Source organism: Daktulosphaira vitifoliae, unplaced genomic scaffold, assembly GCF_025091365.1.
Source record: "Daktulosphaira vitifoliae isolate Bord-2020 unplaced genomic scaffold, ASM2509136v1 Scaffold_1, whole genome shotgun sequence".
NCBI lineage: Eukaryota > Metazoa > Arthropoda > Insecta > Hemiptera > Phylloxeridae > Daktulosphaira > Daktulosphaira vitifoliae.
In genome coordinates this window covers 30,533,921-30,552,171 of record NW_026099572.1, presented here as the reverse complement: position 1 = coordinate 30,552,171, position 18,251 = coordinate 30,533,921, and the positions used below count along the sequence as shown (strand labels likewise).

The following is an 18,251-nucleotide window of genomic DNA, read 5'->3' as shown; positions in this document are numbered from 1 at the left end:
TGTAACTCTCCAAACGCCACGCGTTATCGCATATTCCGTTGTCTAGACTAGACTGTTATACGCATTCACCCCTCCCCACGCCTCGCTCACAATACGACGGTACACTATTCCTATAAAAATTTATTTTTAGTTATCGTACCCGTACACGCGTGCTTGTCATCAATATTATATATATGTAAACAAATTTTTATTTTGACTGACCAATAACGCCCGCGTCTAATGCGCCTTACGTATATATATATATATTCCTACCGCCGTTTATACCTCTGGTATAACGTTAGTCCGACCCGCCCGGGCATAAAACACAGCTATACCTAGTGCATGATACTTTTATGTAGTGAAGTCGCATTATTTGTATATATATAAATATATATATATATATATTCTAATTACTATTAAAATTAATATATTAACACGATTTATTCTAATTAAGAGATATAAAGTATTCATTCCGATTACGAGGGATGATTTCCGTATCGTCATTTTTCGTCACTACCTCCACGTTCCGGGAGTGAGTAATTTACGCGCCTGCTGCTTTCCTTGGATGTGGTAGCCGTTTCTCAGACTCCCTCCCCAGAATCGAACCCTGATTTCCCGTTACCCGTAACAACCATGATATTGATAGTAACTACTATCATAACATGAAACTAAAAAGTAAAAAATAAATATAGTTTAAAAAACTAAAAAAACACGCTTTTAAAGTACATCGAACTAAAAAGTTAAAAATAATTTTTAAAATAATTATGAACAAAAAATACTAGTATTATTGTGATAAAAGCGTGGGTGCTTTGTGCCATATTTTTCGTATATTGAGCGCCCGACGCTTTTATCACAATAATACTAGTATTTTTTGTTCATAATTATTTTAAAAATTATTTTTAACTTTTTAGTTCGATGTACTTTAAAAGCGTGTTTTTTTAGTTTTTTAAACTATATTTATTTNACTATCATAACATGAAACTAAAAAGTAAAAAATAAATATAGTTTAAAAAACTAAAAAAACACGCTTTTAAAGCACATCGAACTAAAAAGTTAAAAATAATTTTTAAAATAATTATAAAATAATTATGAAAAAAATACTAGTATTATTGTGATGAAAGCGTGGGTGCATTGTGTCATATTTTTCGTATATTGAGCGCCCAACGCTTTTATCACAATAATACTAGTAATTTTTTTCATAATTATTTTAAACTTATTTTAAAAATTATTTTTAACTTTTTAGTTCGATGTGCTTTAAAATTAATCTTTATTTAATATTATTATTTAAAATTAAAAATTAGACTTAATTATAATGTTAAGTATTTTGATGTGGGTTCATACAAAGAAATACTTACAATTTTATATCATATATATTAAACTTGTCTATTTTTAAAATTTAATTTTTTTTTTTTTAATATTATAATACAAATTCTATATTTTTAAGAAGTTTTACAAAATTAACTAAATAAATATAAAACAATGTATCATTAATAATATTATAATTTATTTCAGTTGTTTTATGTATTTACATAATAAGCAAAATATTTTTGTTTCATATAGATTCATACCACCAATAGATCTAGATATAAATCAAAATGATGGAATTAAAGCTCTCAATATTCTTCGTCGGGAATCTGGTTGGAAAAAAATGGAACACATAAGTATAATTTATAATGGTAAACAATTTAGCGTAGATTGGGTAATAAAAGACGAAATTAACTACTTGAATTTTCAAATAAAAAAGGAGCATGTAATACAATTATTAAGATGCCGGTATACAGAAATAATTAAAAATTACTATACATTGTTATCTGCTATATTGTTTCTATGCAATGCAGATGATAATGACGATTATAATCATTGTTTGATTGAGTTGTATAACTCATTTAACAAATCTAAATTAATGCTTGAAGGATTACATTTAGCGTTGATTACTTTAAATAAATTATCAATATCAACTGATAACATCAACTCTCAATCGAATTTACAGAATATATTAAACTGGGTAACAGGTTTTCTCCGTTTATTGAAGAACAATGAATTGTTTCAAGATAGTTATGATGAACAACTTTATATAAAAAAAATGGAACTGATTAATAACCTACTAACAGATTTTTCTAAGTTTTTTGTTGACTTTCGTAAAGAGTTACGAAGCGATTTGGGTTACATAAAAAACCGTTGTTTAATAAAAAAACCTTTTTATGATAAATTCAAAATAATAAATGATTTTAGATATTCAACAACTGTATTGAAAAATGCGTATCCTCAATATCTAATCCAAAAATACCATACTGCGTGTAATTATTTTGTCAAATTTTGTGAAGATGCTTACACATCATGCTATGAAGATATGGGTTTCAGAAAAATTTATTTTGCAACAAATGCATAGGTATAAAACTTAATCATTGTACAGTCGATTAAATGGATTATTTATTTGTTTAGTTTTCACTACATAGTATAAGCTAGGTATCAACAAAATGAATTACCAGTAACAAGATAAAAATTTTTCACTGAGATATTTTAAAATTATTTTTTATAGCATTTAACGTTATAAACCATTATTAAATCTTATTTTTAATTATATTAAATTAAACATTTGAAAAATGAACTGTTTTGTATTATCTTTTTTTTTTTACTTAAAAAAAATACATTACTATGTAAATATCGTTAAAATTGAATTGTAAAAGTTATGTGTAATATAAAATTTTGATTTGTTATGGATTCTTTTTAATTTCTTTATAGGAATCCTCTTAAATAATTTTTGATACTCTATTAAAATAATATTCTTTTTTTCAGTATTACTTTAGAATTCTCTTTAACTCATTTTAAATTAAAGCAGATTTAATTTTTTAGGTGCTATATGAATCGTAATTTTATCATTTTTTCCTGAAGACTCTTTATTTATGACAACAATTTTTTTATAGAAAATTTAAACACTCCATTTTTTTAAATCTTGATTATTAATATCAACACTTTAAACATTCATTTCAATAGCTACTAGAAAATCTTTCATCGGAAGTTTTTTCAGTAAAAAATGGGTTCTAAGACTCAACTTAAGTATTTCTGTTTCTTCATCGTAAAACAATACATTCATATAATTCTTAACTAAATTTTTCCATCATTTTTAAAATAAAACTACCGAATTTTTATTGAAATTATTTACTTGGTGCTTTTTTTATTTTTTGAAAGTAATTTTTTAAGATTTTTTCTTTTTTGTTTCAATTTTTTTTTTCAATACTACATATATTCAAAAATAGAACTGATTATAAATAAAGTACAGAATTGATTTTGAAAAATTAATATTATTACTGTTTGACTTACTTGGTATTCTGGAAAACTTCGAAGAATTAATGAAACAATATTTTAAATAGAAAGAGAACAAATAATACAATTTTTGAGATACGGGTCACTGAAATAATTAAAAATTACAATGTACCATATTCTTTCATACTACATATATGCAATACAAATGCATTTTGTAAATTAAAAATTGATAAATGTTTAACCCAATTCTATAAATAATTTGAAAAGTCCAGGAAAATGCTTAAAACTTTTAAGGTAGTGACACGACTTACGTCGCAAAAATGTGGTCGACACTGGTTTTGAGGGTAGAGACATTTATTAAATGAGCGAAAACAGGTTATTTTAACAAAAAATAAAACAAACTGAAAAGATAAACACAATAATAATAATTATTCTCTCCAATAATTTTGAGAGTACGCTCAACAGTGATTTAGGTAGATATCTAGTTGGGTTGTCGACGAGCTTACCAGGTTTTAATAGAGCGATCATATTAGCAGTCTTCCAACTTTTAGGAACTCTACCATTTTTGTAGATCGCGTAGAAAATTTCCGCAATCCAAAGATGGGTTTTAGAGCTTAAGTTACGTAAGAATTCTGGGTGAATTCCATCTGTCCCATGTGCTTTACCTGATTTTAATTCTTTTACTACGTTGCATACTTTCATACAACTGAAACATACTGAGGAAATATTATGTGGCTGATGAATTTCGGATATATGGTGTAAATGGGATGTGATTATTTTGTTGTGTCGTTTATCAATTTTTATATATGAGTTTTCTACTAACACTTTAGTTACTGTTTGGGCTTTGTTTTCAGTTGATGGCTTATAACTGGTTTTCCTTTTAGTCTTCTGAAAACTGCACATTGCTATTTCTCTTCATATCTAGTAATTCTACTGTGACGATCCAATTTTGTTTTTTATCGAGCGATGACAAGATTCTCCTAGTTTTATATTTTGGTTGTGTTTGTACTCTGTAAAAAGCTTTTCAGATTGTTCATCCCACTCTGGTATATAGGATTTCCTGTATCTCCTCGTGATGTTTTTTTTGCTGACTTTATTAGCAATCCAATAAATCTAGATATACTACAAGGAGCTTTAATAATTTGATTCACAATCTCTTCTACATAATTTTGGAAGCCCTGTCAGTCGGCTATTTTAAAGTTCTATCTTTTATTTGGTAATGACTCAATTATCTCAATTATCTAATTTAAAACCAACGTTCATTAATAGGAGCTTAGGCTGACTATAGGGAAAATCCCCAATCACGGTTCTACCCTTCTTCTGAAAGGGAAATATTATCATCATCTAGTGTAATTAGTGTGAGGTATGGGTTATATCCAGCTTTCCATCTTGCTGACGAAAAGGTACATGGTCCTTCAAGTCTTGGATGAAGTGTAGGTCTTGGCATGTAAATCCACTCTTCTAATACTTCTCTGGTTACATCTACGGTGCTATATCCTCAGATCATGTCGCGACTGTTGAAATCTCCTACTATTAATGATGATGTCTTTGAGATTGTAAGAAGGGTACCATTTAACCAACTGATTTCAGGGGGCTTATAAGTTGTTTGGGAAACTCGTTATTTAAATAATAAAAATAGAGTGAACTGTATTTCTAGATTTTATTTTATTATAATGAAAAATGATTTATAGTAACAATTATTACGTCGCGAAATGGTCCGGCAATGTTACCGGCGCAGCGTATAACGAGCAACTAACCGATCCCACCATTATCACAAGCGATAATCGTATACTAAACATAAGTATTGTATATATCCACGCTTTCGTTATGCCAATAATTGAAGTTGTTTCTACTTTTTTAGGAATGGTATCTGAGTAATCTAAAATGTCTTCCCGTATAAATAGCAGTTTCATATTTTGGATGGGTATCTAGACATGCGATTTTAAACCCTTCAATATGTAATCTATCATATTGGGAATCATCCGAAACGTGGGTTTTTTGGAGGCATAGTACATCCGCTTTTGCTCGTCGGCGATTTTTTTCAAATTTGTGTGCTTTGGTCTAGATAGGCCTTCTACATTTATTTGTATAATATTCAAACATTTTAAGCTTGGTTCATGATATTGATTATAGAGATCTGAAGTATCTAGATCATCATCAGGGTAGCGCTTAAAAAGTCTATTTTGGGAGAGTCTTGTGTATGTTATGTGATTGTGCCCATTATAAGATCTGCGATAGTTTTATGCTAAGATAAAAGACTGTTTGCAGGGGTGGCCACAAGCAGGTTGCCAACATACACCCCACTTGTTTTCATTGATATTTTATTTTCCAATGTCTAGACTACTTTACAGTTCACACAGAAGGTATCAATGATATTAGTGTGGGTTGATAATATAGTTGTATCGTCAGCAAAAGATACTATCAGAATAATTGTGTTATTAGGTATATCCACAGTAAAAATGTTGTATAAATCAAGTGTAAGGTCTTTGTCTTGAAGAACACCAGCTTCAATTAAGTAATAAGGTGAATTAATACAGTCTTACATTATCTTTTCTTTTTTGTATGAATGATCTTATAATTAGGTATAATGATGCTGGGAGTATTTTTTTCAATTTGTAGAGCAAATCATTATGCCAAACACGATCAAATGCCTAGGCAACGTCTAGAAACAGTCCGATGCAATATTGTTTGTTTTCAAGTGCTAAGGCAATAGTGTCGGTCAGCCTATGTGACTGATAGACTGTTGAGTGTTTCGCTATAAATCAAAACTGGGTGTTTAGTATATTATTTTATTGTAAGCTGAATTTTAGTTTCCGTTGACAAAGTTATTGACTTTCCAGGTTTGGATAATAGTATAACCATCCTTACTTTCCACATTGGAGGGAAATAAGACAGTCGAAGCATATTTATATTTCCCTCTATGAGATAAAATTAATTTTATTCGATATATTTTTTTTTTTAATTCCGTATGAAATAGCATCAAAATTTAAAAGATAAATTAATGAATTAGCTCAATTTTATAAATAACAAAACATATATATAGACATTATAGAATTTTAACCTAAAATAATGAATTTAGTTTAACATATGTATTCAATAAAATATTTTTTTTATAATAATAATAATAAATAAATATGTTTTTATTAATCAAAAGTATCTCATTTAGAATAAATTATAATTAATTTAAAGGCTATAAAAACAATATAACTTCATTTTAATTTTAAGTAACTTATATAAAATTAACCTATGAATGTGTTAAAAATTGCATGGATTGTTTTGTTGCTTGAACTGCTTGAGGATATATCCATGTTTACAGTTGAGTTCTGGCGTTTAAAATTAACCTATTCTATGATCTAATCTAAAGCTTTATCAATTTAGGTATTATTAAAAATAAATTCAAAATATAACAACTAAGCTATAATAATACAAATTTAAATTATCAACTGATGAAATAAATCTGATGAAGATTTATCAACAAAGTACAACGAAAAAAATCATTATGGTTTTAATCAAATAACTATTTTAATTAAACTTTTACATAATAATAATTTTATTTTACTATGTGGTTTTTTTTTTGTAGCTATCATTTATTTTCTCAGCTCTCATTTGACTTACTTTTTTGACAAATTTTTTTTTTTAAATTAAATACTATCTACAGATTTGCATCGAAGCGTTTTTTATGATAGTGATTTTAATCACTGTCAGATATCATCTATACTGGACCCAACTATGCCACGACCCCACTGTGCTGGGTTTTTTTTAATTAATGGTAATTAATAAACAATAGTCAGAGAAAAGTAGGGGATAAATTTATGAAGCTATTCAATAGTTGATACAGCTGACAGAATGAGCAGATATGCTTATTCAAACCTCCAATTTACTCCTCACATATATAATATTATAGGTTCTAAGTGTTCATTAAACCGTAATAGAAATAGTAACTTTCAAAAATTGATGTTTAACTATTAGTCTTAAAAAAATCATAAATATTTTAAAAGTTAAATAATGGAGAAAAATTGTATGCGATGAATTAATCAATTACGATATCTAAAATTATTTGTTAATGTGAAAACTAATAATATTGTTACATTATAAGCTATTTATTAGATTGTCTTTTTCCAGAAATTAACCAAATTACTATCAGTTGAGTTTTTTTCATTTTAATAGAATAAAAATCAAAAGTATCCACTCTGTAACATAAATTTAAACCTACATGAAATATTTTACAGCAATATATTGATAGAAATATATCTAGCAATGCTTGTTACTTACATTTTTTTTTTATCCACAAATTCAATAACGTTGAGTAGTACAAGATTAATTCAATTTGGATTCTATAAATACAATTTTTATGTAAATGTTTTTAAAATTACTTTATAATATGGCGATTTTTAACTATACAGTACAATTTAATAAAAATACTACACTAATTCAAATTAAGATACATAAACTAAGTTCAAAAAGTTCTACTTTTTATATGCTTTTTTAAGTTTACCCTCTTTAATGGAAAGAGTTCGATTTAAAAAAAAAAAGTATGTCGAATGAAAAAATAATACAAATATTATTTCTCATAAAAAAATTGTATTGATCCATACATTTTTCCAAAAAGTTATAACATTTAAAAGTTAAAAATTTTAAATATAAAATCGATAATTTTAACAAAAAAATAGCATACGGTAGCTATTTTCACCGTGAAGACAAAATAAAGTCCGAAATTATTTTATTTCATAATACATTATATTACATAAGCGTTAATTTAAGGTATTTCCGAAACACTTTCAAAAGTTAAGTTGAAATTGTAGCATGTAGTATTATCTTTAATGCTACATGTTGCCGATTTTGGCATTGATTTTCTCCAAATATTGAATTTGTCACTTGTACCCTTTGTGAACTTATACAATTACTAGTAAATTTATGATAAAACCTAAATTTTCATTAAAACCACTTATTATATTTTTTGTATTTATATCGCAATAAATAATTTCAATAGAAATACTAAACATTCCTATGTAACTTTTGGTGTTTAAATAGATATTAATTGAAATAACCAGAACTGAATTCCGTACAGTTGTATCCTATATTTTTTTAAATATCTAATAATAATATCAAATAATAGTGGTGATAGAAAAAATCTCATTTCAGACTTGAAATCAGCGCAAAAAATTGATCAATAAAAGTATATATTTGACTCTGATGAAAATTACTTGTAGATCATTTATTCATAATTAACAACAAATTATACCTGAAAAGTTTTGTATCAAGCCTTTCAATTTTTATACACGTTTGGCATAAAAATAACAACTACTTTATAATTTTTTACATTTCTCCGTAAAAATTACTATACTACATTATTGAATATCATTTTCATACTATATTTAATTGCTTATTCAATCATATATTATACTTATAAATCACAGAACTAATAATTAGGAATAATAAAAGAAATAGGATTTAATTTTGCTTTCAGAATAATCCACCAATTTCTTAAAATTAAACAATATCTACAGATTTGTATCGAAGCGTTTCTTATGATAGTGATTTTAGTCACTACCAGATATCATCTATACTTGTTCCAACTATGCCACGTCCACCCTGTGATACAGTTTTTTTTTTATTTTAATGTCTTTGACTAGATACGATTTGACTATCATTGAAAGAAATCGATGAGCGCTGAGAAAAAGTGGTAACAGGCACAAAAAAAAAACACATCATAGTGAAATTTTTCATCAATGTACACTTATTATTTTAAAATATACAATACGACTTTAACTTGATTTTCATAAAAGTCAGTAATTAGTAATGTGTGTAATTAAGATTCAAAAAATTCAACATTTTATTCAGTTCTAGTGTGTCATATTATATTTGTCTCATTATTTTAACTAAAATGCTATTTGTCATTTTGAAAGCGTTTAATTCTAAAAATAAAAATTTGAACAGTATAACAATTGTATCAATACATTTAAATATTAATAGCTAATAATTTTAGGTAAACCAAAAAAAAATATATTAATAATTACAGGGTGTTTGAAGAGTATTTCATACATTCTTTAATAATTAAAAAATTATATTTCTCTAAATTTAAAATACTTAAATGTATAAAAAGAAATAAATCAACAAAAAGTTTTAAGAATCAAATTTATCAAACATCCAAAAAATGATCTATCTAAGAAAATGACTGACCGACAATTTTTAAAACAGTTTTTTGAAAGATATTAACTCATTAATTTAAAAACTGGAGGTAAAGTGTGGGTCTATTCGTGTTTATCTCTTAGAATTAATAAATCGCAATACTCACTGTTATAAAAATACTAATAACTTTTAAAACACTTATCCAAAATTTGCTATCTACTAGGCATTTTCTTAACATGTTTTCATTTAAGAACTTGGGTTAATAAAACTTTAAAGGGGAAATATAGAGAAGAAAACCAAATTATTTTCTGTAAATTATAGAACATAGGATAATATTAACTTCTAAAAAGAAAAAATTATCTAATGTTTTATATTTTTAGGAATATTACGTTAGTCATAATTAAAGATCACTCCATGTATTTTTTATAAATGATTTATACAGTTTCATTTATTAACAATACTTTTTTTTTTGTTAAATAATTATTTTTTCATAAAAATGCATTGATTAAAAATTGATTTATTTTTATGAACCATAGTAAGTATCAAGTTTATTGTGAGAAAAAATATTTTTGAGAATATATTATAGGGTCGCTATAACTATTTTAATAGAAACCTATTATTTTTTACTATAAAATTGAGAATGGTCTAAACAAAATATTTACTAGTATTATCGATAAGTAAATGTTTTATTTAAAGATTTATGAATGTTAAGAGTAGGTATGATTTAGCGATTTTATTTTTACCATAACGTACTAACTCTTCTTGCCTATAATAAAAAATTATTGCTTTATTTAGGCCATTATCAATTTAATAGTAAAAAAATATAAATATATTCTGATTAAATTTTTGAAAATGACTCCTAAAATCCATCTTTAAAGATAACTTTTTCCTACAATATTTACTATGTTTCATAAAAATAAATGAAATTTTAATCCATTCATTTTTGTGAACAAATTATTGATAAAAAAAATAAATATAATCTTTATATATCACACTACACAACATTACACTTCATAAAGAGCAACCTTTTTTTAATCGTAAGGTTTCTAACGTATTATTTACTATGTCAATAAAATATTAATCATTAATTTTTCTACAAATTATTAAATTTTTATAAGATTTTGTTTAACTCTGAAATTTAAAATATGGAATAATACCCTGTAAAATTGAAACTATTTATAAGCAAATGCTCACATCAATACACATTGCTTCAGTAATAAATTGTATGATACCATAAATGTTGTAGTATTTGTAATTACACGCCTGTTAAAATTCTATCTCAATATTTTACCTAAAGTAATCTTAAATGAATATAATTGCTTTTATTCTAATTTCTTGTACTTTTTTACTTTTGAAAATCAATTCAGGTGCATATTGCACTGGAAAATTACCTGATCAAGATGGACAATCAATCTACATTACCTATGCAATAAATTGCATTCATGCTCAAAACGGATGGAAGGCTTTACAAAATTTAAAAATAGAACCAAATTTATACAACTCCATAGTTGAGAAGAGTATAAAATTATCATTAAAACCAAACATTCGAAAATTAATTGAACCTTTTTGCACAACTATTATTTTGCTTAATTACAAATATACAGAAGTACTAAAAACTTTTGTTGATTATTTGCATATAATTATTCATAAATGTCAGCAATTTCATAATGAAAATTATACAGAAAATTTTATAAATTGTGTTACTTTATTGACAGAAGAAGTTAAAAATTCTGAATCTATGTTCGATCATCTATACAACGCTATGGCATATATGAATAACTTTGATCAAATATTTATGTTTTTGAAATACTTCGAGTTAGTTTCCATAGTTAATGACATTTACTATTTTAAACAATATGTTTCACAAAAAACTGAAAAAAATTTCTCTTTGGATCTAAATGAAACATCATTTATTCAAGACTCCAACATTGAATTTGAAACTTTAAAAGAATTTCACGATAAAGCTTCAAAAATTGTAAATAACCTTAACCAAAACAGTAATGTTATAGATGATGACAACAAACAAGATTTATTAACGACATACTATGCAAAACATTTGAGTGAAAGAAACATTGATTTTATCAGTTTTACATGTAATCAACTTAATTCTTTTTACGAAAAAACTATTAAAAATTTATACAAAGACCTTGGTTTTGAAGAATTAATGAATTCCAGTTTACCCAGGTAAAAATAATATCACCAACCGACAAGAATAGTGACATTACTTAAAATATATTACGGGAGAGGCAAAGAAAAAAAAATACTATTCATGTTAAAAAAATCAGAAAATTAAAGTATTAAAAAGTTGTGTTACTATTCTTGCCGATAATTATAGTTATATTTATATTTTTAATTACTAATCAAAATGAAGGTGTTGAATTAAATACATTTTTTAGTTAAATTTTGTTTTTAACAAATGCTATTTTTTAAATTTTTATATAATATTGAATTTATACTATTAATAATAACTATAATTAATAACTCATTAAAATATTTTTACATATATATTGTAAAAAATGCAACAAATAAAATCAATATATCAATGAATGAACATACTATGTTGAGACTGCTTATTAAGTAGTCTCTTACAACAAAATAGCATAGAATTTCATTAATATCAATTTTATCATTAGAACAGAGTAATCATAAAATATATTGAAGAAAAATGGGAAGCTATTAAAAAAACTTACTTTTACTTCAGATATTATAAAATCTTAAATAAAAAATTTATCATGATAAACTTATCACTGTCACAAACATATTATTAACTCTATTTATTATTATTAATGAAACGTTAAATTTCATGATGACTATTACAAATTATATAACTATTTTCATTTTTGTGTACAGGATTAAATCATTAGAAAAATCTACAAATATATCAGAAAATAGTATACAAATTCTCAAAAAAATTATTCGAGAAGAAGGTTGGAAAAAATTTGATCATATTAGGATCAATTTTGATAATCATATTTTAAGTATATATGATGTACTAAATGATCCAATTACAGTCCAAAATTTTGAAACTAAAAAAAAACACGTTACTCAATTTATCAGGTGTAGATACACTGAAATATTTAAAAATTACAATGTCTTATTATCCGTCATAATAAGATTGTGCTTTAATAATTTATCTGATCACTACTTTGACTGCATGATTCTATTTTTTGATTCACTAACTAAGTCTAAAAAAATGCTTGACAAAATGCACACAGCTTTAATATCGTTAAAAAAAACATCAATATGGGATGTTAATAAGAGAGCAAACTGGGATTTACACAAACTTTTAGATTGGTTATCAAGTTACGTCTGTCTATTAAAAAATGATATTTTTTTACCACAAAATATTATTAAACAAAATATCGATGATGTCTATGAAACATTTTCAATATGTCAATTAGATAATGAAAAACAACTGAGAAGTGATCTGTATCGCATGAAAAATCGTTGTCTATTATCAATACCATTATATGATCAGACGTTTATAATAAATCAATTTCAAAACTTAGCAACAAATCAACCTAATAACCAAGATTCACTTTATGTTGCTCGTAAAGCATGCGAATATTTGAATTTATTTTGTGATGAAGTAATTAAAGTTAGCTATGAAGACCTAGGCTTTAGCAAAATTTAATAAACAAATAAAAATTAAAAACTAAACTAGAAAAGAAAGTTCAACCCTTATAACGAAATAGAAGAAAACAATACTTTATTATAATTATTACTTTTTATCTCGATCAGTTGTTATCTTTTTAAGTGTTGACCGGTCTTTGTATGGATACTGTATGGTCAAATCATAATATCTGTAATAATCATCTCATATAAATAAATCGTTAATAAATGTAACTTAAAATTTGTTTATTAGTTAATTATGTACTTGTGCACAAAAATAACAGTTTTAAATTAAGTTCACTCTTGTTATTTAATAAAAACGTATTTTAATGATTTTATTTATTCAAAATCTGGAAAATGTTGTAAAAATAAATACATTTTATTTTGTGTCATTTCATATAAAACATTTGTTTCGAAATGTTTATCTATATATTTTAGATGCTAGTAAGATTAATGATTAAAAATGTATCATATTTTGAAGTTAAATATAGAATAAATTGAGATTACTTAATTTTCAGGTAATTTTTTTTTATTATTTTAACTTTTACTGTAACCTCCTTCTAAGAGAAGAATTCTTAACCCTACGTTCCGGGACGATTAGTTAACTTTTATTAAGCATTAAATACACAGCCACACAAACAATAATCTTTTTAAATGAAATTTCAATACAATTTGTTGGATCACATCAAAATGAAATTTTTTTCTACTTTATGTCTAAGGTTGAGGAGAGTAGGCAAAGTTTACAAATATCAAGTGACCTTCCAATTTATGAAAATATTGTGGAAATGATAATTTTTTTTATATAAATTTCACAGGAGGGGAATTGAAAAATCGCCAATTTTTTGGTAATAGGAAATATTAGTTTCGATTCCGCTATTTTTATACCCTACTGAATGTCGTGACATACATTAAAGAAATACTCTGTTTATTAGTTTAAATTATAACATAACTTACTTTATCTAATGTTGTGAATAACATTTTTAATATAAAAATAAATAAGGAAAACTCAATATTGCATCAATATTTTTAGTTTAAAAATACATATTGATTATAGTTATCTTGTAATTTATTTTTAGCAATGATAATAGTAAAAGTAAAAGCCATTTGATTACATTTAATTAATAATTGAATGTATTGATGTCCAATCAATACATTCAATCATATTTGGTTCGTGAATTCAGAATCATATATGGGAGTTATATCGCTCTTGTTGTAATATAAAAATTCAATTTTTTTAAGTATTTGATCAATAACTACTAGTTTTAAAAATTCAGTGTTGTAATGTAAAAACATCGTTATAATATTCTTGAATATATCACAGCCACATAAAAAAATTTTATTTCGTATTAGAGGTCAGACTATGTTTTATTTATATTATTGGACTCGTTAAATTTGAATTCGAAGTCTAAAAAACCTCAGAGCGTCAGAGTTTTGATTTTCAGAGAAACTTATCGAATGTATTTATCCTACTTACGTTTTAGACTAGGCTAGGATAGAATAAAAGTTGTTAAAAAAATTATTTTCTGATATTAATATTATTAGGAAATGGATGTTTCTAATTAAAGATCAAATAATTTTTAAAAAATTTACTATAATTAATTTTTTAAAGTTAAAACAATTACATTGTGTGCGTGGCTAAATATGACTTAGTAAACATGTGTATTAACTATTATTCCGATTAATTATATGATATTGAAGTTTTAAAAACTTTCGTTGATTATGTGTATATAATTATTAATATATTGTGCTATTTTACTTCTGAAAAAATTAAAGGTTACGTTGAGATTTTGGGGGCAACGTTATTATTAATAATATTAAATTTGTTTATTTCAAAATTTTCTTTGGAAATAATAGAACATTGTTAATCGTAACATTTTAATTCTATATCAAAATTCAAACACGCTTGGGAGCATAAAAAAATTATATAGCCATGCTAAATAAAGTATATAATATTGTTTTAAACAGTGATATTATTGACACTTATAATACAAGTGATTATGTTACACTTCATAACTCAACATACCTCAATAAAAGAGATCCTGACCTTGTCTTTTTTATAAAAAGTGAACTTAATTCATTATACACAAAAGCCTTTGATATTTTGTACAAGACCTTAACTTTGAAGAATTACTTAATCTCGGTGCATATGGGTACAACTTTTTTCTACAGATTATCATTTATTATTTAAAAAATACTATTTTGTATTACATTAATTTACAAATTTTTGATGAACACAAAACTCATTTAATTAAAAAATATGAATGAATGAATCAAAATATTTTTTTTCATATTAATATATAAACACCTTATATATAAATATATACAAACATATTTCGCTTTTATTTGTAATAATTTTTTTAAAAATCTGACCTGTGCCACGGGGACTATTCAAAATATTAAACTTTTGCACAAAATGTTTATTTTTAAAAATGTTCCGGAAATACTGCGTCTTTAAACATATGTTAAATTAAAACTTATGTTACGTTCTATAAGTTAAAAAAAAAATGTTCCGACGATTTAATTATTTTGTGCAGGTGTTAAGAAAATACAATATTTTTATTTTATAATTTTTGATTTTATATTATTAACTTTTAATTGCTATAACTTTTTGGTTGATTGTATGTATCAATGCAATATTTTTAAAAATACTTTATATATCCCCCTTTTAGCCGACATAATTTTTTTTAAAACAGACCTTTTCTTCTTATATAGAGAGGGTTCAAAACTTGAAACAAACGTATAAAAAGTAGAATTTTGTTAACTTACTTTTTGAAAAAAAAATTACAGGTTCTATATTTGTAAAAATATTGTATAAGGTATATTTAATCATTAGCACTGAATATGGCATTCAATTTTTAGGTACAAGCGAGAAGGATACTATGAGTATTTTTATACATACGATATTGTAAACATAGAAAGTCGCTAAACCCTACGCATATCTAAACCTTTAAATACATGTGTGATAAAATTGATGTACATTTAAAATAATTCAACATTTGACCTAATGTGAAGATAATCAATTTTTCTTTTTCACGCACACGCTTAACGTCTTAACAGTAAATTCGCTAAATAGTTCATAAATCAGAGTAGATAAAATATGAAGACTTTGGCCCCCTACAGCTTTTTGGGTCAACTGTAATTTGGATGATCAACAGTGCACGTGGTGGCTATTACAACAAAATAGATAATAGAATAACGTATGATATACGAATAGAATAAATACTAAGTCGAGTAATTAATTTCTTTGACAGGCCACACAAGAAGCGTTACTGTGTGTATATAACTACTACCATCGTTAACTAAATTTGACCATACAGTATCCATACAAATACTGGTCAACACATAAAAAGATAACAACTGATCGAGATAAAACCATATAATTCGTTAATTTATAATAGTACGTATGAAATGTTATAAGTCAATAATTTGATAAAGATACTGTAATACATGAATTTTATCTACATTTGATAGAAGCAGATGAAGTGTTTAATTCATTAGCTATAAGATCATAACAATAAATATATTATTATTATTTCGTAAGTTTAAAAGTTATACATAATTAAAATCCTTGTAAAAAAAAAAATATTTTAGCATATTACAGCTAGATAAAATTCGGGTCATGAAATGTTTTAATAATTTCAAGAATTACTTTAAATCTAATTTAAGGAATATAAGTAAAGAACACGAATAAAGATTCCTTCAAGATATTATATATTTAAAAAAGTTATCAGGCAGCACGGAACAAGACAATGATAGATGATTATGTGTGGAATTTTAATTGGAATAAAAATGTGAAAATTATTCTCTAAATACAAAGTTTTAGTTTTGAAATATTTGTTTATTTTTATTTTATTTTATGTTACAATTCATTCGACTATTTTTAATTAGATTTTTACTATAGCTAATTAAATATTTAAAATTTCCAATTACGATTTTATTCTACTACAAAAATATATAAGTGTTTTTATATAAAAATAACAAATTTATTTAAGATATTTTGAATTATAAAAATACATCACACAATACTATTTTTTACTGATTAAGTATTTATCCATATTAATAGCAATTGTGCTACTAAAAGCGATGCCGTAAACAATATTTTAGTATATTTAGTATTCTCATTACATTTTTTATTGATAAATTATGTAATAAGTAATAACAATATTTATGTTTATTAAACAATAATAAAAGAAAAAAAAGTTATAGAGTAAAGTTCAACTTTACCTTTTACAAAAATGCTGTAAAACCCAACTTCATAAGTGTTGATTTATTATGTTTATATCAACTAAATAAGTACTTAAAACGAACAAAATATAATTCTGTTGAGAAAACTAAACTTTTTTTTACAATATCTGACAATGTAGAAATAAAAATATCACCCGAAACACAATACGAATTCCGGACGTTGAGCCGGCGGTTATTAAAAGGGACGTACGCACCTAAGTCCTAGACACCCCGTTGATGTGTTACGAATATACGCACAGAATGCATTGAGGAACGCACCCCCCGCTTTCTGAGCCATCACATTCGTCGTGTTGTGCTCGAGTTACCGAAAGAGGGACCTCTCGTGATTAATTCTCGGAGAATTCCTTACAAATGGCCCGCAGCCTAATTTGTGGTCGACCGTCCCCAACCATCATTACGCGTAGATGTCGCCGTAAGCTCGTGGTACGACACAAGGAACAGGACAACCGAGGGCGAGTCGACGAGGAGACGACGGGACAGCTTTATGCCGGTGTAATTGAAACTTGCACAGTGACCGGCAACATTTGTCCTTGTGAATAACGACGATAATAATAAAGACGATCGAGGGGACGAGAACCCACCTACAGTGTGATCTTATGCTATTACAGATACAATCGTATACTTTCTTTTGTTTTCCGTGGCAATGCCAAATTTTGCTAATAACGTGACTTCCAGAAGAGTGCAAGTGGAAAACTACGCGAAAATCTTGGGAAGGACACAGTTTTAATAAAACCCTCCCGACCCTCCTAGTTATTTTCAGATAACAAACGTCATTCTAGAAATTACTGACGACTAGACGTGAACTTTACAATGTTAATTATTTTAGTATGCGAACACTTCAGTTTTTATATCGTGTACAACTTTTTTATGATCTCTGATTTAGTTCCGTTTTCAGGTTTACGATCTAGGAAAGAGTAACGACATTTTCGTGCTATGGTCGATCTCGTACATTTATATTGTATATTACCAATAAAGAGGTTACGGTACGGATTGGACTTACAATGGCATTCTTTAACGGCGTT

General features: G+C 25.8%; 2 protein-coding genes across 2 annotated transcripts in view; both read left to right on the top strand.

Moving 5' to 3' along the window:
* LOC126893904 (uncharacterized) overlaps positions 1-2,582 on the top strand; it is a 13,577-nt gene extending 10,995 nt beyond the window's left edge. The window contains exon 2 of the mRNA XM_050664455.1: positions 1,540-2,582. Within this exon, the coding sequence (XP_050520412.1) occupies positions 1,540-2,368 (829 nt within the window). The 3' untranslated portion in view covers positions 2,369-2,582. The remainder of the gene's footprint in view (positions 1-1,539) is intronic.
* Positions 2,583-10,570: 7,988 nt separating this feature from the next.
* On the top strand, positions 10,571-13,435 carry LOC126894040 (uncharacterized). Its single transcript, XM_050664679.1, has 2 exons — positions 10,571-11,556; positions 12,223-13,435. The coding sequence occupies exons 1-2, from the start codon at positions 10,679-10,681 to the stop codon at positions 13,004-13,006; spliced, it is 1,662 nt and encodes a 553-aa protein (XP_050520636.1). The 5' UTR covers positions 10,571-10,678; the 3' UTR covers positions 13,007-13,435.
* Positions 13,436-18,251: the final 4,816 nt, after the last annotated feature.

Excerpts from the sequence above, each read along its gene's own strand:
- LOC126894040 (XM_050664679.1), top strand. The coding sequence starts at position 10,679 with ATGAATATAATTGCTTTTATTCTAATTTCTTGTACTTTTTTACTTTTG. Across the intron at positions 11,557-12,222 it reads ATGAATTCCAGTTTACCCAG|GATTAAATCATTAGAAAAAT; the intron begins GTAAAAATAATA and ends TTTTGTGTACAG.